Raw genomic sequence first — 25,932 nt, forward strand, 5'->3', positions numbered from 1 at the left:
GTCAAGGTTTGTGGAGTAAGGCCTTCCATTTATTTATGATAATAATTCATTACCCCATATGTGATATGAATAACACATTACACTGGATCATATATTTTATTTTATTCAAGAATTATGATATTTGGAAAATGTTGCACATTTTCTCTTCCACATACTGTATACAGAAAGATAGGTAGTCTTGATGATGTCATGCACACACGTCATGACAACGCCCTCTTTTCACTTGTGTGCTGTTGCCTGCCAGACCAACAACAAATCAGTTTAGCCAGTTAGCCTGTGAAAGCTTTGCTATTAAAGCAAGGTCTTTGTTTTAGAATTTTGATTTTAAAAAATACGAATATGGTCTGTGGTGGATTTACCTGCTCTAAAAACGCGCTTTGTTCCTTAAATGTGGTTTACATTGTGAGTATTGAAGTGGAACATCTTAGCTAGCTAACGTTAGCTTGCTACACAGCTAAACTGGATAGCTAGCTAACTGGCAAATGGAAGATTGTGTAACTAGCTAGCTAACACATTTTTTTTAAATTCCGTTTTAACTAGCATACGATGTCATCTAACTGGACATATGGGTAATTTCTGACGGAGATTGTTGCTTTTGCTAACGTTAAATGTATTGTGTCAAATATTTAGCGTTAACATTATCTAGCTAACCAAATAACGGTAGCCTACTAAAGTTAGCTAACTGCTATATTAGAACGCATCATTGCTTGGGTTGGGTAAAAACATAACTACACATTCACTTGCAGATGTAACTATCTAGCTATTCGAAACAATACTGTACATTAGCTAGCTAGCTGACCCAGTCGGGTTTTGATTTAGCTATATAACTAGTTCACAGTGAGCGTTATCTCCCTCGACCTCTGAATATTCACTGACACGTGTTACAGCTGTTCCACAAGGTCCACTCGATCCTCGGTCTGGGAAACCCTGCTATAGTGCATAGTTCTCCTCTTTCAGCTCAGCCCTTAGATAACAGATCTGTGTGTGTGTTGTTTTTGTTTGGATGCATTCCTCAATCAGCACATTGGCCTAGTTATTATCTTACCTTTCCCATGTCCTCAGCATAAACTGCCAGTGGTTCCTTACTTGATTGCTTGTTAATTTACCTCTTGCTATGACTTCTTTTAAGCCTGGTTCCAGATCAGTTTGTGCTGTCTTGCCAACTCCTATGAGCATTGCAAATATGTACCATGACCAAAGGAGTTGACAACACAACCACATCTGGGACCAGGTTAACAGTTCACTGTGTTTGACTACCACCCTCCTCAGCTGGTAGGTCTGCTGCTGATAGGCGTGGCAGCATGGGGGAAGGAGTTTGGCATTGTGTCTAGCATCCACATCATCGGTGGGGTCATAGCTGTGGGCTTCTTCCTGCTTCTCATAGCCATCGTGGGACTCATCGGAGCCATCCACCACCACCAAGTCATGCTCTTCTTTGTATCCTTTATGTGTCCTGTAGGAAGAAGTCTCCTAACGTGGCTCAGTTTGAGTCAATCGTTGGGCGTTAATTACAGTTTCCCTGACTTCATTGTATTACAGTTTGGAATAGTGTATCTATTACGTTTTTGTAAGAAAGGTGGCGATCAAATGAAAGATTAACATCTCATGGGAAGTTTTATGACATTTTTTATTGTAAGAGAAAAATATTTGATCAAATATGTGAAAAGTCCAGACTGGGCTTATGGGTACCGAATGTACCGTTAAATCCATAGATATTCCAAATAAACCAACCTCTTAAATAATCAATTTGAATCCAGTTTCCAAATGTTGAAAACATGCATGCTGACATTTCTTATGGGATCTTAGATTATATGAATCTCCCCTAAAGTTATAAAAATAAACTGATCATTACTATTCATCGTGAAATTACCACTCATAACAGCGGGGTGTCCAATCGTATCCACAGAGATCAATGTGAAGCTCGGCTTTTATTTTTGCCAACCAGCACACACCTGATTCAACTATTCATAGATTTAAACTATTCAAGACCGGATTAGTTGAATCAGGTGTGTTATTGCTTGGTTAGAACACAACCCTGCACCCACACTGGTCCGCTGTGGATAAGAAGCCATGCACAAAGACCATAACACACACAAGTTTAAATTAATTATCTAAATGCTGGTTCACATTTGCTGTACTTCTATTATTGTTAATTAGTTCAACTTGTCTCCCTAAAGCCTGTCTGAAGACAGTTTCAAATCTCCCTCTCTACTGTTGCATTACAATGGTACATGTGGTGAACCAAACAATAGAATCACCTGGATGAGAGACAACAATATGACAATGCCCTGTGCCTAACTGCATGAGTAGTCGTCCAATGGTCATCTTCTTGTCTCTCATTTGTTTCCATTTTTGTCTGCTACTTGTAGGTCTTCTATCCCTGATATCCTTAAAATCTTCTCTCTCTGCTGTCGTGTCTTTGGCTATGCCGGATTAAGTGATATGACATGCTATTCTATAAAATAATTTCTTTGTAATTAATATTAAATAAATAATAAATAGTAAATAATTAACTAGAAAGTCGGGGCACCATGAAATAATGTTTATAGAGCTGTTATCTTCCGAATAAACTCTTAAAGACCTATTAATCTTTTACATCAATAGCAGTCAATATTTAATCTTCACCTTATTTAGTCTCATCTGAAAGTTGTAAGTTCTTAGTTATCTTCACGAACCCTGGCAGGAAGTTGAATCAGCAATACAAAATTTGGTTTAATTATTTATTTACTAAATACCTAAATAATCACACAGAATTACATCTACACAGAATGGATCATACATTGATGACAAAGTATGTCATAAAGCAAAACGTCCCTAGCGGACGGAACAGATATGACAGCTGGTTACACAAGGAAAGGGGGTTGGGTTTGAGTGAAAGAGCGAGAATACTGAGGAGCAAAGAGGTTTTGTGTGTCTATCGGGCCGTAGGCAGCTATGCTAACGTAAATACAGTATCTTATGCATTCAAAATTACCGCCCATTTGAAAAAGGAAAATGCAATTAATATTTACTCTGAGCTGCGCTTCGATCAGTTGGTCGTAGATGGGAGGCCGGGTTTTCCTTTGAAGAATGTCTGGTGGTAGAATGGATACTTGTTAGTACCGTCGTTGTGTGGTAGGAGAGATACTCTGTCCGTCCTCTCCTAGCCCACGTCTACAGTTGCTGCGCTAACGCAACGGCTAGGAGGTATCACTTCTTTAGTGAATAAGAGTTCAATGTTCATACCAAGTTGCCATACTTTAAGCTCATGCTATATTCTGGCTGGTATAGTCGAAATTCATCCTTCCGGCGTGTAGGTCGTCACCTTCGCATTGAAATTCGATGCTAATTTCATCAGGTTCTTGCTGAGGTTGGCTTAGTTCTGTAGGTGGACTTTGTCCTTTCAACGTGGGGACCTCAAGTCCACACGCCCTTGGAGCAAAAAGTTACATTTTCGTCAAGGGGCTTATATAGGATTGGGAGAGAGGGCCGTGTTTCATAGTTTACAACCAGTGTCTGTTCACATGGGCGGGGCCACTGAGTTGAGCATAGTTTACTCATGAAAACCAATTCTCTCATTTAGGAGCTAAAAATTACATTTAATCTTTTCACAAATAGTTTCATATTTAAACATTTAAATTGCACAACAATTCCATGTGAATCTGATAACTAGAATGTGTAGATTTTTCCAAGAAACAGTTTATGTCGTCCTATCATCAGTAATCATGTCTCAGACACCACCTGAACTGACATCATATTCATTAAGTCCCAACACATATTTTCAACTGGTTGGATTACCGAAATATGGTTCCGTTTCCCCATCTTTTAATGTCACCAGACTCAATGTTAACAAAGGGATTTTCAATAGTCACATTGGTAGAGTAGAGAGAGGAAAAAGGGGAAAGGTATTTATGGGGGTCATAAACCTCCCCCCTCAGGCCAACGTCATGACACTGTATCAACGACCTGTCTACTCCAAACATCTTGGAGAGACTACAGAGGCTTTTTAATTGTTCTTACTTTTGGTAAAGGCACCATGGATAGATGCATAACTCTAGTTTGAGTATTTTAATCAACATAAATCAGAAGAAAATACATATTTATGCTCAGGTTCATTGAATATTAGGGATATCAACACACAATCCCCATGTGTTTCAATGCATACTGGGCTTAATGAATGATTTATAGTTTAAAAAAAAATTGGAAACCAATTGTTTGGGGAATAAATATAAACTATAGACTACAATATTATGCAAAGTTAGTATTGAACTATATTTATTTTCATTTCCAGGGGGTGCTTTGTGTTCTACAGTAACCGTTAAGCCCACCTGAGCTAAATGTCAAATTTACAAAAATGTGTATGTATAACAATGTTAGTTTAACAGTAAAATAAGACAAAATCCATAAAACAATGTATACCCATGTAGTATGCTATCTTGTGCATATCAACACATGAATCTCTTCATTTTACATGAAGTATCATCACTTATCTGAGAAGGTGCAAAAAAAAACAACATCTGTAAAAATGTGTTTATCTGAGAGTCGCCACCACAAGTTATTTTGCAGCTTTGAAATTGGCCAGTAGTAGGAACTTACACATGTCAATAACTTAGTAATAAAACATCTGGTTGTCTTCGAATAAAAACTGGTATGGATACAACGACCACATAAACTGGTTGAAACACTAAATAGCAGAAAATATTCTTTTTTTTCCCTTCTTTGAATCGAAAGATGGACGTGGGCTTAATAGGTAAGCTTACCCCCTATCTCCCAATGTAGAAACTCTAATGTAGAATGTAGAAACACCATTGTAGAATGTAGAAGCTCCAATGTAGAATGTACTCTGTCTCTCTCTCTCTCTCTCAATATAGGCCTAGTTGATAAATTACCAGTTTGTTGTTTCCTTTAACCGGGCCCTTGTAGTACATGATCATACTTTTCCTGGTATTCCTTGTCCAATTTGGAGTTTCATGCTCCTGCTTGGCCATGAACCAAGACCAGCAGGTGAGTTCCCATAGATCTCTCAAACTCAACTCTGGAGATCTGGGACACCAGGTGGGTGCAATTAATGATCAGGTAGAACAAAAAAAACAGCAGGCTCCGGAACTCGTAGGGTAAGAGTTGACCCTACCCCCTAGGAACTTGTGTAGATCTGAAAGGAATGACATAGATATGCCTTGTCAGCTGCTCCCTTCCACTCCCTCTTTCTCTGTAGAATCAATCTTTATGGCTGCGTTTAGACAGGCAACCCAATTTCGGTAATTTTTTCCACTAATTGGTCTTTGACCAATCAGGGGGGAAAAAGGGCTGATGTGAAAAGATCTGATGTGATTGATCAAAAAATACCAATTAGTTGAAAGAAATATAAGAATTGGCCTGCCTGTGTAAACAGAGCCTATGTTCTCTTGTATTTCCACTCACTCATGTCCTCATGGGCCTGTGTGGCTCAGTCGGTAGAGCATGGTGCTTGCAATTGCAAATGATCATGGATTCGATTCCCACCGGGGCCTCCAAAAAAATGTATTCACTCATGACAAAAAGTAGCTTTGGATAAAAGCATCTGCTAAATGGCATTAGTAGTATTATTATTATACGCCCTCTCTCTTTCCAGGAGAAGCTGCTGAACTCCACCTGGAGTCTGATGAGCAACAACACCAAGGGAGAGCTGGAGGGCCGGCTGGACTGCTGTGGCCTGCTCAACAACACCCTCGGTCAGAGGCAGTTTACCCAGGACTGGTTCAGCTGCAATGCTGTAAGGGTTGGCTGTCCTTGTAATGCATGTTCCTGCAAAATACTACCTGGAAATAGTTGTACTTGTAATACATGTGTCCTTCTGCTCATACTAAGTATGACAGGGAAATGGTAGCTGAAAAATAAGTATGAAAATGTATGCACCTACAACTGTAAGTCGCTCTGGATAAGAGTGTCTGCTAAATTACTCAAATGTAAAAATGCAGCTGTATTTTACATTTCCCCCTTGTTCATGATTAGTCACCACAGGAAATGACTTGGTTTTATCCATGGGTAATGCCCTGTCACATATAAATATGGGACGTAACGATCAAGGAAGCTCTGAATGTTTCCCCCTTGCTTTTGCCAGTGTAGTGTGTACCTCGCTCCCTGTGCTTTATCCGAGTATTTGCCAGTTGATCTACTGTTACCAGTACACCACAGCTGAGACTGCGAGCGTGTCTGTCTTCCATTGCAGCCGTGTAAAGACAGGAGAAACTGCTACACTTGTGGTACCATGATGCTACAGCATGCTACAGAGGCTCTGAAGATCCTGGGAGGGGTCGGACTCTTCTTCAGCTTTACCGAGGTGGGTGTCTGAGCTGCGAGCCTTTCTTTAGGTACTTTTTTGCTCTTTTCACACTATCGTGACCACCCGAACCCCAACCAAACGGTGCCAACTTGGATATTTTCACACTGTCCACGATTCCAGACACTATGGTGGATACGCAACCAGGCCAGCTCAGTACATCTTGCTTTGGCTTGGTAGTGTGAAAAGCCATTTGCTATGACCACATACTTGTCTGAATTATGTAATCATTCTCTTCCAGATTCTTGGGGTGTGGCTGGCAGTGCGCTACAGGAACCAGAAAGACCCCAGAGCCAATCCCAGTGCTTTCCTATAGTCGGTCTAACCCCATCTAATTAATGCAGTACTGTAGATTCCCAATGAGGAGATACACTGGTAGCTGTACATGTAGAGTTGTGCACATCTAGAAACACTCAGGAGTTTAAACTGGACCACAATCATACAAATGGGCTCTGTTCCAAATGGCACCCTAGTCCCTCTATTGTGCACTAGTTTTGACCAGGGCTCCAAATGGCTCTAGTCAAAAGTAGTGCACTATATAGGGAATAGGGTGCTATTTGGGAGACATCTGCGGACAAGAGAGCGCACACAGAAGCTGACACACCCCTCCGATATACACACCATCCTTGAATTCACACTGGACTAAAACACATCGCCTACCTACTGCATTAACCTCTGTTTGTGCAAGCACTCCTCTTCATATTGCCTAGTTTAGATTTAGCGAGAGGTCAAACGTCTCGATTTTGGCAAGGATCCAGATCTTATGTATGATAGGATAAATGATTACCTCCATTGGGCTATTGCCCAGCCTTGATTTGAGTACTGGATCTTTGATGACTGACGATATTCCAACCATGTAACCGTAGACATTCTTTTACACTTGCCCTGCTGCACAGACATACCTACAGTACCTTGTTTTCTCCCATGCCTATTGACAACCCTACTGTGTATAACGTTTAATAAGCCAATTTCATTCACCTTTTCCTCCAACCTGTATGTCGTGTTAATTCGGCTGAGTATGGCCCTCTAGATTAGTGCTAGCTGTGATGTGTAGCACTACAGTATGGTATGTACCGATTGCTGTCAAATGCATTATTCAGGAAGTTTCTATTTTTCTCTCTTAATTTGAGGTGAAATGCTGTGTTGTGGTTTGAAGTCAGATCAAAAAATCTCAAAGTAATAGTTGTCGCAAAGGAATGGGTGCGCGTTGGAAGTGGTGTGTGATGGAAATGTATGTTTTTCAAATGAATTGATGATGCCGTAGATGCTGGTAATGCATTTTAGAAGTTTGATTTTAGATAGTCAAGTAGTTAATCTGGTAGGATTAAGAATATTTATGAACTGAACTTGTGTAACTGAGCCAACTAATTTAACTTTCACATAAGTAGGTAGATCGCCAATGGGACTGCAGCCCTTGTTGTACATGTATATAGTCTTTTGAAAGTTTTCAATATCATGAAAGACGGGTTTGATGGTTAAGATGATCCACACCTCCTGCATTTCCGATGTTCCTTTGTTTTACAAATGATGTCAATAAGTGTAACGATTTAGTGACCTATGAGGGACATGGTAGTCAAGTGCACTATGACCTCTCCTGCTACTTAAAGGTACATTACGTTTATTCCCAACTCACTATTGGTTCTCGTTATTGGCAGTTGAAAGTGTAAACAATAGCAATAGTTCACGTCTTTGAATTGGTTTATGATAAAGGTAAGAAAGTAGTAAGATCATTTGGTTATGTCTAAGTCTTGTATTCTTCCAAAATAATTGTAATGAGCAATACAATGTTAAATGGCACCTTTAACTAGAAGGGAAATTATCTATTATCGATCATTTCAAGTTTTTAGCTGAAAATCAGAAGTTATGCCTAATTTGGTTGAAGCTATAGTGAAGACCTGCTGTACTTGTTTAATTTTCCATAATCCTCAGTTTGTTTGTGCATTTGTTGTTTTGCTGCCTGATGTCGTTGGTTTTGTCCTCATTTGCCGACATGATTTTGTTCAACAGTGTTGAACTCATTTTGAAAGTGTTTTGATAATGCACAGCAGACATTTTTATTTTAATGGACTTAATATTCTGCTTTTAGTAAGGTGCTTTCGTTAAAACACATTACTGCTTGTTCTATGTCTTACACAGCGGTGTGGAGGAGTGGCATCTCATCTGGCCTCTGTTGATCTGGATCAACCTGTAGGACTAAGATGAATTGAAATGTCAGCGCTTGTATTACTTGAACCACTTATGGTGAATTAATATGGTTTTGATGGTGGATATGGTGCTTGAGTGGAGCCACTACAAGGTCTAATGCATATATACATATATATATTATCTGTACGCATTATATTAACTCTGTACCTTATAGACCATGTACCCTACTTAAAACCTTGTGCACTTGTTATCCCAATTGTACCCTATCTTGAATTTTTGAAACTTCAATTTCCAAATAAAAATGACAAGATAGGATAAATGTTTTACTTTGACTATTTTGAGACTCACTTCTAGGCAGGAAGTTATCTCAATTCACATTTGAGTAGTTATTGTAATACACACGTTATCCATGGCCAGCTAAGGATTAGCTTGTTTTACAATGTGCAGCTCTCTCTATGTACCACACAGTGGCAGCACAGCGCGTATACCAATTCAGCTGCACAACATCCATATTCAATTGCTTAAAGAAGGAGTCAAGAGGAACTAGAAAAAGTGGACTATAGCAATATATTCCTGGAAGATCAGCTGACTAACATGAACGGTATGATAGAGGTATTTAGTCCTGTATCTATTGAAAATAAATGCCACATACTGTACATTTTCTAGTCAGGTTTTAAGGAGCCAGGACTGGGAAGAAATATTGAGGAAATTCTCTCAGACAATTGTAAATGTATGAGGTAGTTTCCCTGACACAGGTAAAGCCTCGTCCTGGACTATAAAAAATCTTACTCCATGGAGAATCTCCACTGACAGTGCTTTTTAATCCAGGTCTAGGCTTCATATGTGTCCGGAAATCTGAATCCTTTTCATGTCCATAATGTAAATCTATTGATCCTCTTGTTGGGTCCCATGACAGCAGACTCTGGGTAATAATATACAAGAGACCATGTAGTTACAGGCATTACTTTCCCAATTCAAATAAATGGCACATCCTTTTAAGTAAGCACAAACAAGTTTACTAACAATGGGAACATAATCTGAGTATCCCTAATTCCCTAGTCTATCCCTCCATGACATGAGGTTAGTATAGTATGTTATACATTGGTTTTATGGGGGACTGATATTGACATATTGAATAAACAATATTCCGATACGTTGTACCATAGTTCATGCAAATTTTCAACACCCGCCCCTAGATGGGATGTAACCAAATCACATGCGGGTGTTTTAATAGGCTACGTATACGACTTGGCAGGGTGGTGTACCTGCATACAGGTCGGGCGGGGCCTATCCCCTGGAGTGTAATAGGAACATTTATGTAAGTAAAATGTGCCTGGTAAGGGCTTTGGGTCCTCAGAGTTTCCGGTACGTGGATGGCAGTGTGGTTTGGACACCTCGCTGGTCCACAAACTGTGTGTGTGTTTGTGTGTGTGGTTTGAACACCTCGCTGGTCCCCATCATCCCCATCCTGTCAGTGTGCTCTCCTGAGGGCCTATTGCCAGTCCATGTCCCAAATGGCACCCTATTCCCTATTTTGTGCACTACTTTTGACCAGGGGCTTTGGTCAAAAGTAGTGCAAGGAATAAGGTGCCATTTGGGACTGAGCCCGTTCCCTACCCTGTGATGCATGTCCATATGCCGGGTGTATTAACTTGGAGGAGTGGAGGAGCTGTGGAGATTCACACCAACAGGGACAACCATCTGGCCCTATAATGATATTTTATGTGGTTGTGTGTGTTTGTGTCATGTAATGTACAATGCCTTTTCAGAGACATAAGTAACGAATACCATATGCATCCTACAATATCTTAAAATGATGGATTATATATTATATTAGAGATCTGATAACATGGCTGTTTATCTATCTAATTAGCATAATACATATATCTAATTAGCATAAATAATAACAAATCTAGAGATATCTGGTATATAAATTTTTAGATAGGCTTAGTTTCAATCCACCGCATCTGCTGATGTCGGCCTTCAGCGGTGGAAGGTGGCAGAGCTACAGGGGTGTTTGTCATCTCGAAAATTGTTCTTCTCACGAAAATGTCTGTAGCTTCCAAACAATTTGGCCTACAAACTAATATGACTAATATGGAAAGAAGAGATTCTCATGACTACGACCCCCACAAGCGTCTTGGGACTCGTCTGAAGTCAGTACAGCCGATCTGCCAACTTCTGTCTGTAGCGTCCAAACTGTTTGGGCTACACACTAATATGACCCCAACATCGAAAGGTGAGACTCACGAAGACGTACATGTGTTGTTGTTTTTCTCTAGGACGCCCACAAGCCTCACTAAACTCACAAGAGTTTACAAAAAATAATTATGGAAGTATACTGTATATGGAAGTACTTTAGTTACAATAATAAGGGGTTAAATATGAGTAATTAAATCAAATGTAAAAAATCCTGATCTTTCTTATATCTCTCGTTTATTTTTTTCCTGTCTTTTTTCCAATGTATAGATGCAGTTGAACTCAGAAGTTTACATGCACCTTAGCCAAATACATTAAAACTCAGTTTTTCACAATTCCTGGCATTTAATCCTCGTGAAAATTCCCTGTCTTTAGGTCAGTTAGGATCACCACTTTATTTTAAGAATGTGAAATATCAGAATAATAGTAGAGAGAGTGATTTATTTCAGCTTTTATTTCTTTCATCACATTCCCAGTGGGTCAGAAGTTTACATACACTCAATTAGTATTTGATAGCATTGCCTTTAAATTGTTTAACTTGAGTCAAATGTTGCGGGTAGCCTTCCACAAGCTTTCCACAATAAGTTTTGGCCCATTCCTCCTGACAGAGCTGGTGTAACTGAGTCAGGTTTGTAGGTCTCCTTGCTCGCACACACTTTTTCAGATCTGCCCACAAATTTTCTATGGGATTGAGGTTAGGGCTTTGTGATGGCCACTCCAATACCTTGTCTTTGTTGTCCTTAAGCCATTTTGCCACAACTTGGAAGTATGCTTTGGGTCATTGTCCATTTGGAAGACCCATTTGCGATCAAGCTTTAACTTCCTGACTGATGTCTTGAGATGTTGCTTCAATATATTCACATAATTTTCCTACCTCATGATGCCATCTATTTTGTGAAGTGCACCAGTCCCTCCTGCAGCAAAGCACCCCCACAACATGATGCTGCCACCCCTCTGCTTCACGGTTGGGATGGTGTTCTTCGGCTTGCAGCCTCCCCTTTTTTCCTCCAAACATAACATTGGTCATTATGGCCAAACAGTTCTATTTTTGTTCCATCAGACCAGAGGACATTTCTCCAAGAAGTACGATCTTTGTCCCCATGTGCAGTTGCAAATCGTAGTCTGGCTTTTTTTATGGTGGTTTTGGAGCAGTGGCTTCTTCCTTGCTGAGCGCCCTTTCAGGTTATGTTGATATAGAACTCGTTTTACTGTGGATATAGATACTTTTGTACCTGTTTCCTCCAGCATCTTCACAAGGTCCTTTGCTGTTGTTCTGGGATAGATTTGCACTTTTCGCACCAAAGTACGTTCATCTCTAGGAGACATCTCTAGGAGTACGTTCATCTCTAGGAATGCTTTTCCTTCCTGATCGGTATGACGGCTGCGTGGTCCCATGGTGTTTATACTTGCGTACTATTTTTTTGTACAGATGAACGTGGTATCTTCAAGCTTTGGAAATTGCTCCCAAGGGTGAACCAGACTTGTGGAGGTCTTTTTCTGAGGTCTTGGCTGATTTCTTTTGATTTTCCCATGATGTCAAGCAAAGAAGCACTGAGTTTGAAGGTAGGCCTTGAAATACATCCACAGGTACACCTACAATTGACTCAAATGATGTCAATTAGCCTATTAGAAGCTTCTAAAGCCATGACATAATTTTCTGGAATTTTCCAAGCTGTTTAAAGGCACAGTCAACTTAGTGTATGTAAACTTCTGAACCACTGGAATTGTGATACAGTGAATTATAAGTGAAATAATCTGTGTAAACAATTGTTGGAAAAATGACTTGTGTCATGCACAAAGTAGATGTCCTAACCAACTTGCCAAAACTATAGTTTGTTAACAAGAAATTAGTGGAGTGGTTGAAAAACAAGTTTTAATGACTCCAAGTGTATGTAAACTTCTGACTTTAACTGTATGTTATTCAATGCGTTTCTATGGGCAAATATCAGACCAAATTCAATATTTCATCAAATAATACAACATTTAAAACATGATACTTACAGGGATCCTTATATTCCATCTTAAAACAATTGCATGTTTGTAGCTTAGTAGAAACCCAGCCCTGGGTCCTTGTATCTTAGGGGTAATTATTTTTATAATTGAACATAACACTGCAACCACAGGGCATCAATACCCACATAGAATGTTGTTTGGAAAAAGTAACTGATATTTCTCTATTATTTTAGATGATGGCTTCCGTCTTAACGGCTCTTAACCAACCATGCTATTTTTTTGTTGTGTGTTATTCGTAACCTGTTTTGCACATAATGTTGCGGCTACCGTCTCTTAAAAGAGCTTCTGGACATCAGAACTGCGATAACTCTTCATCCAATATGAGGTGAGTATTCTTCAATGAGTCGGGCGGGAGGGATATACTTCAGACACCCGACCAGGCCCAGATCCCAGTCATTCGCTGGAGAAGGAAACTGAGATTTCACGGAAAAAGATCAGGATGCCATGTGAGGATCAGGCGACGAGTGGCTAATCTGCCTTTGCCTTCCGTTCTGCTAGCTAACGTTCAATCGAAGTAAAATAAATGGGACAAACTGAAAGCACGTATATCCTACCAATAGGACATTAAAAACTGTAATATCTTATGTTTCACAGAGTCGTGGCTGAACAACGACATTAAGAACAGACAGCTGGCGGGTTATACACGTAGGATAGAACAGCAGCCTCTGGTAAGACACGGGGTGGTGAACAACAGCTGGTGTACGATATCTAAGGAAGTCTCAAGGTTTTGCTCACCTGAGGTAGAGTATCTCATGATAAGCGATAGGCCACACAATCTACCTAGAGTTTTCATCTGTATTTTTCATAGCTGTCTACATACCACAGGCCGATGCTGGCACTAAAACCGCACTCAATGAGCTGTATACTGCCATAAGCAAACACGAAAACACTCATCCAGAGGCGGCGCACCTAGTAGCCAGGGACTTTAATGCAGGGAAACTCAAATCAGTTTTACCTCATTTCTATCAGCATGTTAAATGTGCAACCAGAGGGGAAAAAAACTCTAGACCACCTTTACTCCACACACAGAGACACGTACAAAGCTTTACCTCGCCCTCCGTTTGGCAAATCTGAACATAATTCTATTCTCCTGATTCCTGCAAAAATTAAAGCAGGAAGCACCAGTGACTCGGTCTATAAAAAAGTGGTGAGATGAAGCAGATGCTAAACTACTGGACTGTTTTGCTATCACAGACTGGAATATGTTCCGGGATTCTTCTGATGGCATTGAGGAGTACACCACATCAGTCACTGGCTTTATCAATAAGTGCATTGAGGACGTTGTCTACGTACATACCTCAACCAGAAGCCAGGCAACATTTGCACTGAGCTAAAGGGTAGAGCTGCCACTTTCAAGGAGCAGGACTCTAACCTGGAAGCTTATAAGAAATCCTGCTATTCCCTCCGACGAACCATCAAACAGGCAAAGCGTCAATACAGGACTAAGATTGAATCGTACTACACCGGACGCTCGTCGGTTGTGGCAGGGCTTGCAAACTATTACAGAATACAAAGGGAAGCACAGTCGAGAGCTGTGCAGTGACATGAGCCTACCGGACAAAATAAATAGCTTCTATGCTCGCTTCGAGGCAAGTAACACTGAAACATGCATGAGAGCATCAGCTGTTCCAGATGACTGTGTGATCACACTCTCCGCAGCCGATGTGAATAAGACCTTTAAACAGGTCAACCTTCACAAGGCCGCAGGGCCAGACGGATTACCAGGACGTGTACTCCGAGCATGCACTGACCAACTGGCAAGTGTCTTCACTGACTTTTTCAACCTCTCCCTGTCTAAGTCTGTAATAACAACATGTTTCAAGCAGACCACCATAGTCAGTGTCCCCAAAAACACTAAGGTAACCTGCCTAAATGACTACCGACCCGTAGCACTCACGTCTGTAGCCATGAAATACTTTGAAAGGCTGGTCATGGTTCACATCAACACCATCATCCCAGAAACCCTAGACCCACTCCAATTTGCATACCGCACCAACAGATCCACAGATGATGCAATTTTTATTATAATCCACACTGCCCTTTCACACCTGGACAAAAGGAACATCTATGTGAGAATGCTGTTCATTGACTACAGCTTGGCATTCAACACCATAGTGCCCTCAAAGCTCATCATTAAGCTAAGGACCCTGGAACTAAACACCTCCCACTGCAACTGGATGCTAGACTTCCTGAAGGGCCGCCCCCAGGTGGTAAGGGCAGGTAACAACACATCCACCATGCTGATCCTCAACACGTGGGCCCCTCAGGTGTGCGTGCTCAGTCCCCTCCTGTACTCCCTGTTCACTCATGACTGCATAGCCAGGCATGACTCCAACACCATCATTAAGTTTTCGATGACACAACAGTGGTAGGCCTGATCACCGACAACGATGAGACAGCCTATATGGAGGAGGTCAGAGACCTGACCGTGTGGTGCAAGGACAACAACCTCTCCATCAACATGATCAAGACAAAGGAGATGATTGGGGACTACAGGAAAAGGAGGACCGCTTCCTGCCATCCAGGACCTCTATACCAGGCGGTGTCAGAGGAAGGCCCTAAAAATGGTGAAAGACTCCAGCCACCCTAGTCACAGACTGTTCTCTCTGCTGCTGCAAGGCAAGTGGTACCGGAGCGCCAAGTCTAGGTCCAAGAGGCTTCTAAACAGCTTCTACCCACAAGCCATAAGACCCCTGAACAGCTAATCAAATGGCTACACAGACTATTTGCATTGCCACCCCCCCCCCCCCTCTTCTACACTGCTGCTACTCTCTGTTATTATCTATGCATAGTCACTTTAATAACTCTACCTACATGTGCATATTACTTCAATTACCTCAACACAGGTGCCCCGCACATTGACTCTGTACCGGTACCCCCAGTATATAGCCCCGCTATTGTTATTTACTGCTGCTCTTTAATTTTGTATTATTATTATCTCATAATTGTTTTTGTGTGTGGGGGGGGTTCTTAAAACTATTGTTTGTTAAGAGCTTGCAAGTAAGCATTTCACTGTAAGGTAGTCAGAATTGCATTCTTGTCTTTCTATTTCTATGGTCTTTTGACGCCATTTCCACTCCTTCTGTTATGTGATGAGCTGCACCTGTTGTATTCGACGCAGCTCATCACATAACAGAAGGAGTGGAAATGGCATCAAAAGACCATAGAAATAGAAAGACAAGAATGCAATTCTGACTATTTCTATGGATGGAACCACGAGACAAGAGACAAGATAATGATGTGTCTGGATCTAGATCTACATTCCTCTCACTGTAACGATGCAGCCAGGGCCAACAGGAGGGGAAATCATTGTCATCAGTTCAGTAAGAGGAGAGAAACAGGTCAGTAAGCCTATCAATAATGTAACAGACCGACCGGTGGGTGGGTGGGTGGATGCATGTTGTTAGTGCTCAGTAAAAAGAAAGACGTCCTGCCCTGCTACTCCTGAAACTGTCAGTATGGGAGATGATATACTGTTGTTATCATATTTCCCCCATTACAATACGAATGGTGGCGTGTGCATTTTAGGGTTCATAAAATTAGCCCTGCACTGCCATGTCTAGCAGTATGGGAGAGCGTAAGGATATTGTGTGATCGGAATTGTTCTGTTACAGTATGAATCACACCCCATACACTCATTGGTAGGAAGTATCATATCAGGGCAGGTGGTGAGAGTGGGGGTGGGGCAGGATGTTTACGAGTCACTGAAACTACGCCTCAGATTACCATGAGAGGTTTTCGTGTAGGAATACGGGATAGCAAATATGACAGTTTATGGAGACTTCACATAATAGCCTATGAACTGCATCTCAAGCCAAGCTCCATGTTGAAAAATCCACAAGTGCAGAGTATGTGTTAAAAAATCTATTCTGGGGAATTGAACCCATAGCAGGGAATTGCTATGGGTTCAGAATGCTGAGTGTGGGGGGCCGACCAGTGGTCAAGGAACAGCCAATAATTCAGTGTGTGTGTGTGTCTATTTATGTGTGATTAAACTGACCTTACAACCCCAGCGTGTGATATAACCTAATTACCTTGTCTGGTGCACTCTGTGAAATGGCCCCGAGACAATTCTCCCTCACCAAGGAAGGAGCATGAACTTTCTCAGTTGTTTCTCTATCACCATGACATGAGGAATTTCATGGACCTTATAGTAAACTAGTGGTTGCTGGTGTATTAATCCGTGCTTGATTTAGGCAGAAGCTCACCAGAGTTGAGTACCAGGACCTTACATTTTCTACTTCTTGAACTCCTGTTCCTCTTATAGAATATTCATTCAAAAGTATTGTGGAGCTCCTGCACCTAAATATAAACAGTACCGGTACATATTTCAGTCCAAGTCAATCGCTGATAGTGTCCTGGTCGAAAAAGACTGAGTCCCCAAAGATCAAAAGTTGTTGATAATGTGGAGTGTAGAAACAGGTGAAAGAAAGAATGGTGGAAAAGAAAGCGTCCCTGAATTCGAAAGAAAGAAAGAAAGAAATTAAGAAAGAAAGAAAGAAAGAAAGAAAGAGATGCTCAGGCGTCATCATGTATATTTCCCGGGAGTGTAGTGCATGTGGCACTGTGACTGCACACGTCACTGGGCGAGATCGCACCTTGGACAGCGACAGCGTCGTCTGTCAATACAACAGCCGAACGGAATCTGCCCTCCCCATCCCTAACTACAGGGCTCCAGAGAGGGTGCATCCATATCATACAGAGGAGACAGACTAATGACCGTAGAGAAGAACATGATAAAAGTATACCAGTGTCATGCAGTTTTTCATTCTTGTAGGCTAGTATTAATTCCGGAAGTAGGTGCTGCGTTGGTTCACTATCAAAGTCGACCATTTCGAGGAGGAATCAGGCAGCGCGAGCAAGCAGTAGGCTATCATCATCATCACCATCTGAGAGGCTAGGCTACAATATCAATGGCATTAGGCTACTGCTGTAATTGCCCTCTCGGATGTGTAGACATCTCCATCGGTCTGTAAATTAGAAGATTGCAGCAACTGTTGTTTTGAATTCTGGTCTGTTATTCTCAAATTTCGGTGCACCATATTTTCAACGCAAAGATTGAAGACACCGAAGAGAAATGCTGATGGCTATCGAATGAAGGTGGGATGTATCGCTGTTTTGAGTGGATATATTTACAGATATATTTAACATGCAAATTCACTGGATTGCAAATTGGATCCACTCTGTGTGGACGTCGGGTGGAATGAGGTGGACCATTCTTGATGGATCAATCCAAAACATTACAGATGTGGAATAGGAAAAAAAAAACATGATCTGACGGTTGGGATGCTACTAAGGATCATTAAAAACACGATATAATCACACGTCTTACATCTAACTTTCATTATATCGTCTGTCCGCACCCTTTTGGATTATGCTTCTTGACAACAGTCCCAGATATGACTGTGGGGTTGGACATGGAATGTTTATTTTTATTTTTTACATCTCGTTCTATTTTATGTCTCTCCGTTGTTCACTCTTCCACTAGTCCACGCTGGCATGTCTTCTGCTTTGTGTAGCAAACATATCTTTTTTTGCTGCAAACCCCTAATGCAAGGTATTTGATGATGTGTATAATTTAGATCGATAGTGCAGGCAATGGACGATATAGGCCTATCACGTATTTGTGGTGGTAGGGGTGGAGGAAGAATCTAGCTTGACAGCATTCGCAGAGTTGTTTTCGTAATGAATATTGAGAGAGTGTATCGAGCTTCTCAAGAGGGAAATTTCTCATCTGCATTGTCTTAGACACACATGCCATCAGACAACAACCAAGACGTGGTCATTTATTTCTTACCATTTGACAGAACATTTACAGTAGGGTGAGCCTACAAGTTTTGTAAGCTCATCAGTGATACTATTCAGAAAATGTTTAGGTAAAATCCCCTAAATAATAGCATATGCAGCACAATAATTGGCTAAAGATAATAGGTGTATAATAATAATAATAATAACCCTTCTCCTAAATCAAAGGTATATTAAATGTTTTCTTGAGACCACCTTATTTTCAAATTGGTTTCATTCCCTTCTGAATAATTAATGTAGCCAAACATGTTCAAATATAGGATCCGCATGTTTTTCAACGAACTGAAAGTACTGGTTTTTATGCGAGACGATTCGAGACAGCCTGAACGAGCCGAAGCAGAGAGACGGTCCAGCATGCGGGGTCTTGGGATGGGCGGCTGCGGCTGGCCTCCCTTTGTGGACTGCTCCTCCCGGGATGACGAGGAGGAGTATTACGGGACGGATCCTCGGCCTCGGAGCCTGGGCTTTGAGGAGAAGGACCCCAAACTGCAAGTGGGCCTGGATGCCGTGTCGCTCACCAGCACTGCAAGCAGCCTGCGCTGTCGTATCTGCTTTCAGGGTCCGGAGCAGGTACTGTCCCAGATAGATACATACGCCTTCGTTGTCCCGCTTTTCGCGCCACAACACAAAACTGCTCAATTTGACCATTAGGCAATAGCCCTACGCTGTCCATGGTTCTGAATGTTAGTACGCGTGTAGGCCTATAGTAAACCTATATTGCTACACTTTGACCTGTTTCGATTTGGTGTGTTCTGTGACATTGACAAATTGATTTGGTTGAGAAAATACGACAAATACAATTGTTATTTTAGTACTATATAGCCTATAACAATGTTGATTATAGCTTGACTGATGTCATGGTCCACTTGTGCACGTGAATAATAATTGGCCTGGTAATGAACTGGTAACGAATTTCAGAAGAGCAGAAACAGACTGGAACCCAGGCTATGTCTTTGGGCCTCTAAGCCAATGAATGTATAGGGATGCAGAACAATGAACGGAGCTTTGGTCCTCAGCCAAAATTTGACACAACAGATGTGCAGAACCTGTACAGCCTGGCTGAGCTCGTTAACCATGGCCTTGAGATAATGAGATATGGTGTAAGTGCCACTGGAGCACAGATGGAAATCACTACTTAATGACTTTGTGAGATTTTATGTTTGTCATAGCATTATTACAGTATACAGTAGGTGCTACTTCATAGCATCTGTAATCTCAATGGGAGCTATGCAGAATTGAAAAACTATAAAAAGGAACAGGCAGTTGTTTCACACCTGTAATATAACCGTAAGAAATGTTGATCAGTTACCTGGTTCTGACCATGGTTTGGATCTCAGGCTAATTGGCCGGGCCTTAAGTGAATAGACTATGAGGCAAAGGCAAACACACATTCAGAATACATTTTAAGAATGATTTAAAAGCAGCATCAATCTTCTTTAGATTGACATGATATGAACTTATCTTTCAGCACTGCTTCCTGTACCACTGTTATCGTAGACCCAGCCACTTTGTCATTTAATTGTTATTTCATTATTCAAGTGGGTCACAACAGGGGACAGTCATGTCCCTGTCAGTTGAGCAATTACTTCTACAAATATAATAACCTTGCTCTGTGGGACGCATGAAATATGATTCATAATTAAACTTCCTGTCAGAGCCGTCAGAAGGAGAACTCCATGGTATTGCAATGGCATGTGCACCCATAGAAATATAATATCTAGAACGGGAATTCCCATTCAAGTCAAGGTGGGTGGTCTGGGGTCTTAGGAGATTTTATACTAATAATAATATATGCCATTTAACAGACACCTTTATCCAATGCGACTTACATTTTCCCATTCTAGTGATTGTATTTCTGTGTGCTCCATCACCAACCTTTCCACTTGACATGGTCTAGCTTCAGAATAGGCTGTGCCATAGCCTCATATTTGGAATGTTAGCCACATATGAGGCTCTGGGCAGTGCCAGGCAGCATTTGCTTCAGACAGGATGGGTGCCTGGATGGATGGATGGATGGGTGTGTGGGTGGGTAGGTGGGTGTGTGTGTGGGTGGGTGTGTGTGTGGGTGGATGGGTGTGTGGGTGGGTGGGTGGGTGGGTGGGTGGACACACTATTACTTTTACCTGGCTTGACATTTTGCTGTACAACAAATGTTTAAGTTTTTATTCAGTTCCTCATATGCTGCTGATATATATACTTCCTCATATACTGCTGACCAGTTTATGACTGATGGGACATGTGGCTCCTCTCCCCCACTCAAATCGGTATGTTGTTAGTCAATGAAAGTATCTTATAATAACAAGGTTTAAACAAGCAAACCTGGGGAAAATAAATGTAAAAAACAGGAAAAGATTATGAAGTGTCATTGTAAAGCCCCTGTCAAAAAAACATGCAACTGGTTATTTAGGGAGAAATACACATGGGTTAAATGAGTCACTCTCTACCAACTGAACCAAAATGAAAACATTTTTTTCCCCATTTGTGTTTAAAAATCATTTGGGATCAAATTATTTCTGGAGCGAGGGTAGTTTCTAATATGGCACTATTAAATACAATTTTAAATATGGATGGATAACTTTAGATTTTGGTTGTGGTTTGATCTTGTTCATTGCTACCAGATGTATTTGCAGTTTAACTTGATATGAAAAGTAGAACGTAATACTAGTCTTTTATTTGCGTGCTCTTAAGAGTAAATTGGTAAATGTGTACACATGACTCATGCCAAACTTATTCAAAACATCTCAACATACTCCCTTTCCTTCACGAGTCCTCATGGACTATGTCCCGATTCTCCACCCTTCTGAAGTGTGCACTTGCACATTCCCGTCATGGATTTCACAATCTACTTAAGTGGGGATGATCTAATTAGATGGGGTGTTTGCTGTAGGTACTGCAAGCAATGAATAGGAAACTGCATTCAGGGGAATTACTAGGCTACTTTTTTAACTTCAGCCTATTTAGATGTGTATAATTAGACACATACATAACTGTAAAAAATATATATAAAAAAATCTACAATGCTCAACAGTCTCTCTATTCCTCAAGAGTCAACCTGATGAAAGTTCTTCTTATCCCATCCTACCCATCCAGATGAGAAGGGCAATGTTTGCTGTAGGTACTGCAGTAGGGCCTGTATTGATTGAGTTCACTGAGAGTCTGTCTCTGCGCTGAAATGGCAACCTATTCCCTATATAGTGTACTACTTTTGACATAGTGCAACATGAAGGGAATAGGCTGCCATTTGGGACCCGTTTTGTGTGAACAGTAGGGGTTGAATGGCTCACCTCCCGTTCACCTGCCTGCCCTTCAAATCTCTGTGCACCCCTGCCGATGTTGCCGGGCCCTAATTGGCTCGTTCTGGCCAATAGGCCAGCATCAAGCTGGGCACATGCATTGATCTACTAATTATTCCTAGGCATGCATCATTTTAGCATTGAGTAATATACTACCCTCGACATTTAGCTACAGTACTGATGTTTTCACCACTTTTGATTTTCCATTTACTAAGGTGGAAATTGTGGAAGAGGAGGAAGATACTCTAATTAATAATGAATAGGTCATTCATAGTTGCTTTCTGACTGTTTCAAACTCTAAACTATGTGGGAGGATTGTGATATTGTGTTAAGGTGCCCCACAACCTGTGTGGGTCCACCCATTGTATTTTTACTGAGTGTGCCAGACAGACATACACAAAAAACAGTAGCTTTGGTGAGACATTAAGGGCTATCCATTATCCAGTATCGTTTCTTATTCCAAAATATTTCCAATTCAGAAATAACCCATGGTGTGTTATGCCACATCAGACTCACATCACAGAACATTGTCTTGAATGAGAATGTTTATTCTAGTCGTTCTAATTCTATGGTTGGACCCCTCTCTCTCCTGCAGGGAGAGCTGCTGAGCCCATGTCGCTGTAAGGGTTCTGTGCGCTGCACCCACCAGCCCTGCCTCATCCGCTGGATCAGCGAGAGAGGCTCCTGGAGCTGTGAGCTTTGCTACTTCAAGTACCATGTCCTGGCCATCAGCACCAAGAACCCACTGCAGGTATGTCTCGTCACTCCGCCCAACCCCTCATTCTCGAGGACTTACGCTCTGGCCAGAATCAGACCCCAGCCAATTGGTACTTCATGCAGTACAATACAACAGTAGCTCCACTTTCGTGATTGTCCTCATATTGCTTATACCTATCCAATCCTTTCTGATTTACAGAAGTGTCTAGGGAGTAGGGGTCTGTCTCATCCACTCCAGTCGTGTGTGCATTGTGCACCTGGTCTACTCTCATCCTCCAAAATCAATGACGGTTTTTCTAGTGGCCACAGTGCACAGATCTTATCTCACAGGCAGTTTTCTGCTGATGCATCAACTTCAAACCACGTACAATACCCCTATCAGAGTATTACACAGTGCTCTGCTCTGGTGCACTAGTCTATGCGTTACAGTTACTCTGCTAGAACAAGTCTTGGGCACTCGCAAGGAGGAAAGTGTGAAAACTGGACCTGTGCTGACACTTTTTCCTGTTGCCTCACTAAATCTGTGCCTGAAATGACATCCTATTCATTTGACTGTTTCCCCTTATTGTCCCTTTCTTGGCCCTCGTGTCCGTTCTGTTCAGTGGCAGGCCATCTCCCTGACGGTGATCGAGAAGGTCCAGATCGCTGCCATCATCCTGGGCTCCCTGTTCCTCATCGCCAGCATCTCCTGGCTCGTCTGGTCGTCCCTCAGCCCCTCGGCCAAGTGGCAGCGCCAGGACCTGCTCTTCCAGATCTGCTACGGCATGTACGGCTTCATGGACATCGTGTGCATCGGTGAGGAGGAGGAATCACAGAAGACACACACACACATACATTAACACACACACACACACACACACACACACACACACACACACACACACACACACTGTGAAGCTTTGTAGAGTCTACCTGGTGAAAATGGTGCATTGCCAGACTCAAAACAGATGGCGCTGCTTACGTGTCTGCACTGTGTGGTTATACCAAATGTCTGTAATTTGTTAGCACTAGAGTAAGGTGCTTTGTATGACAGATTTGTACCTATTGCCTACTCCCAAGTATTTCATGCCTTAAAAATAATTGAACGCCTTGCATCTTTCTATCTCTGTAAAATCATCTCTCTCTTCCCAGGGCTTATAATCCACGAGGGCTCATCAGTATACCGTATATTCAAGCGATGGCAGGCTGTCAATCAACAATGGAAAGTATTGAACTATATAAAAGCCAATGACTTGGGGGACCCGTTGAGTAGCAGTAAGGGTGGGGGTCGGGGCTCACGGAGTAACCCCCATGGCTTGGGTAGTGGCGGCAGCAGGAGACAGAGTCGGAGGTTCAGGACTATTCTGGACCACCACTGTGGCTACACCATCCTTCATATTCTGAGCCAGCTACGGCCACACAACCCACGTATCGGCTCCTCGGCCAACCGGGAGGTGGTGATGAGGGTGACAACGGTATGAAACTGAGCGTGGAAGGGGTGGAATGAAGGAATAAAGCAGGGTATTGTTTTTTTTCTGGGGGGGGGGGGGGGGGGGTCTGGTCAGTTCTTTCAAGATTCTGTCAACTCCATTGAGGAACTCGATTTCAGTACCCAGCCCAAGGAAGGATACGTACAGACAAGACAATGTCTGGACCTGCAGCCAAGGTACTATGATATTGTAACAACCCTTGCCTTGGTAGGCTCATTACGATCCCTGCCCAGTAGGTTAATCCTACTGGAGCAGTTGTTATGAGTTTGCTGGGAGACCTGGGTTCGAGGCAATGTGTTGGATGTTTGGAAACGTCCTGAAACAGCAACAGACCGCACATATGAGGATCTTTACATGAGTTTGTTTAAAAAAAGCGATGCACATGATTTGTAATAATTGAATGGTTATTATAAACTATGGAAAACATGCAAACTATCCAACATGCTTTATAACAACCCAATCCAAGGATATTTTTCAGTCCGATTTCAGGATGCACAAGGAAATACATGTATTTTCTTTTTTTCTGGTATGGTTTCTTTTTTTTGTCATTTTGATATTTATACGGGGTGTATGATTTAAGGAGATACCTGAAACTCCTTATGGCACGCCAAGCATTTTCAAACAGCTCTAAATAATAATAATAATAATAATAATAATAGTTCCGCAGTTCTGAAATATTGCTGTAGCTAATGATGATTAGGCTACAGACTGGAGAACAAAGAATACTACATCATATTACATCATGCATCAAAGCCATCATATGAAAACCGACGTTCATTACTGCAAACAATACAGGGATCAAGGGATCATCTACAAAAGGAAAACAATGCATTTATTAAGATTCAAATGACTCCTAGTCCTACCTTCTCTGCAATAAAGACATCTGTACATTTCACAGTGAATTTTGCATGGGTATATCATTTTTTTTAATGCCGCATAATTACCACATAACATTTAAGCACTTCTACAAATTTGCTCTATTCAGAAAGGTGCTTGTCAAAAGAAACACTTTTTATTCAGCTGGTTTTAATTGCACCAAACCGTTTTTTAAAAATCTGACTGATGGCAGTGTTATTTCAGCTATGACAGAGATGACCGACTTGCTGCTGTGTGCTGATGATTCAGATTTGATAACAAGCAAACAAACCATTGGATTAAAGATGGAGATCTGAGGATCCCTTATTATTCACTGTCTCACTCCTGTGTCTTTGTTTTTTCTTTTTACACACTTGTGCAGTAAAAATGGTTTGCTGATTAGTTCATTGTGATTACTAGGCCTTCAAGAGAGATCTGGTTTTACATTCAAATTGCGATACGTTTCGCTTTCATTGTTGATGAACACAATCACATAAGGTGGACATTTATGGACTTTGGAAGTTTGTCCTGTCTGTGTCAAAGGCCTGTTGTTCTGTACACTCTGCTACATTGTGGAAGGACACCAGGTTGTGTTGTGGCTAATTGTCGCCACCTAGAGAACTAATCACCTTGTCTCTGGATAATGTGTATTACAGAACAGGTGTAAGGAATTATGATGCTGTAGATGGCGCCCCAATGCCATACATTATTGACTACCTCAACGGCTCTCGTCCTAGGACAAAGTGATACGTGATATACGTGTTATAAATATTGCACCTTTTTATCAAACGTTGCCCCCTCTCACCTCCAATGGCTCAAACACGAGGAGCCTAGATACTGTATATTGCAATAAGGTGCAACTGCAAACCTACATTACAGCTTAGTCCATTCAATTCAGAGATGGACGAACGGCTCTATTTGAACGGATCTTTTTGGTGAACTTCGGGAATTTGGCTCCCTTATTTGCATACTGCTACCAAATATGGTTTAGAAACTCTGCTGCTACTACTACTACTACTGCTTTTCGAGCTCCAGACAACGATTATCTGTAGATATGGTATAAAACGTTATCTGAAGATGGTAATTCCTCACTGCAGGAACAATTGGTCGTGAGGAGAGCCTCATTCTGTACGCTACA

At 41.6% G+C, this 25,932-nt stretch overlaps 2 protein-coding genes across 2 annotated transcripts; both read left to right on the plus strand.

Annotated features, from left to right (window-relative positions):
- Positions 1 to 221: 221 nt before the first annotated feature.
- Positions 222 to 8,762, plus strand: LOC139368453 (tetraspanin-31-like). Its single transcript, XM_071107361.1, has 6 exons — positions 222 to 402; positions 1,270 to 1,437; positions 4,903 to 4,983; positions 5,591 to 5,731; positions 6,188 to 6,298; positions 6,540 to 8,762. Exons 1-6 carry the CDS (start codon positions 340 to 342, stop codon positions 6,612 to 6,614), a joined length of 639 nt encoding a protein of 212 aa, XP_070963462.1. The 5' UTR covers positions 222 to 339; the 3' UTR covers positions 6,615 to 8,762.
- Positions 8,763 to 18,667: 9,905 nt separating this feature from the next.
- Positions 18,668 to 23,941, plus strand: LOC139367607 (E3 ubiquitin-protein ligase MARCHF9-like). The gene is made up of 4 exons (XM_071105870.1): positions 18,668 to 19,030; positions 22,349 to 22,504; positions 23,073 to 23,265; positions 23,602 to 23,941. The coding sequence occupies exons 1-4, from the start codon at positions 18,707 to 18,709 to the stop codon at positions 23,928 to 23,930; spliced, it is 1,002 nt and encodes a 333-aa protein (XP_070961971.1). The 5' UTR covers positions 18,668 to 18,706; the 3' UTR covers positions 23,931 to 23,941.
- The last annotated feature ends 1,991 nt before the right edge of the window (positions 23,942 to 25,932 follow it).

Source organism: Oncorhynchus clarkii, chromosome 16 (genome assembly GCF_045791955.1).
Source record: "Oncorhynchus clarkii lewisi isolate Uvic-CL-2024 chromosome 16, UVic_Ocla_1.0, whole genome shotgun sequence".
Classification (NCBI taxonomy): Eukaryota; Metazoa; Chordata; class Actinopteri; order Salmoniformes; family Salmonidae; genus Oncorhynchus; species Oncorhynchus clarkii.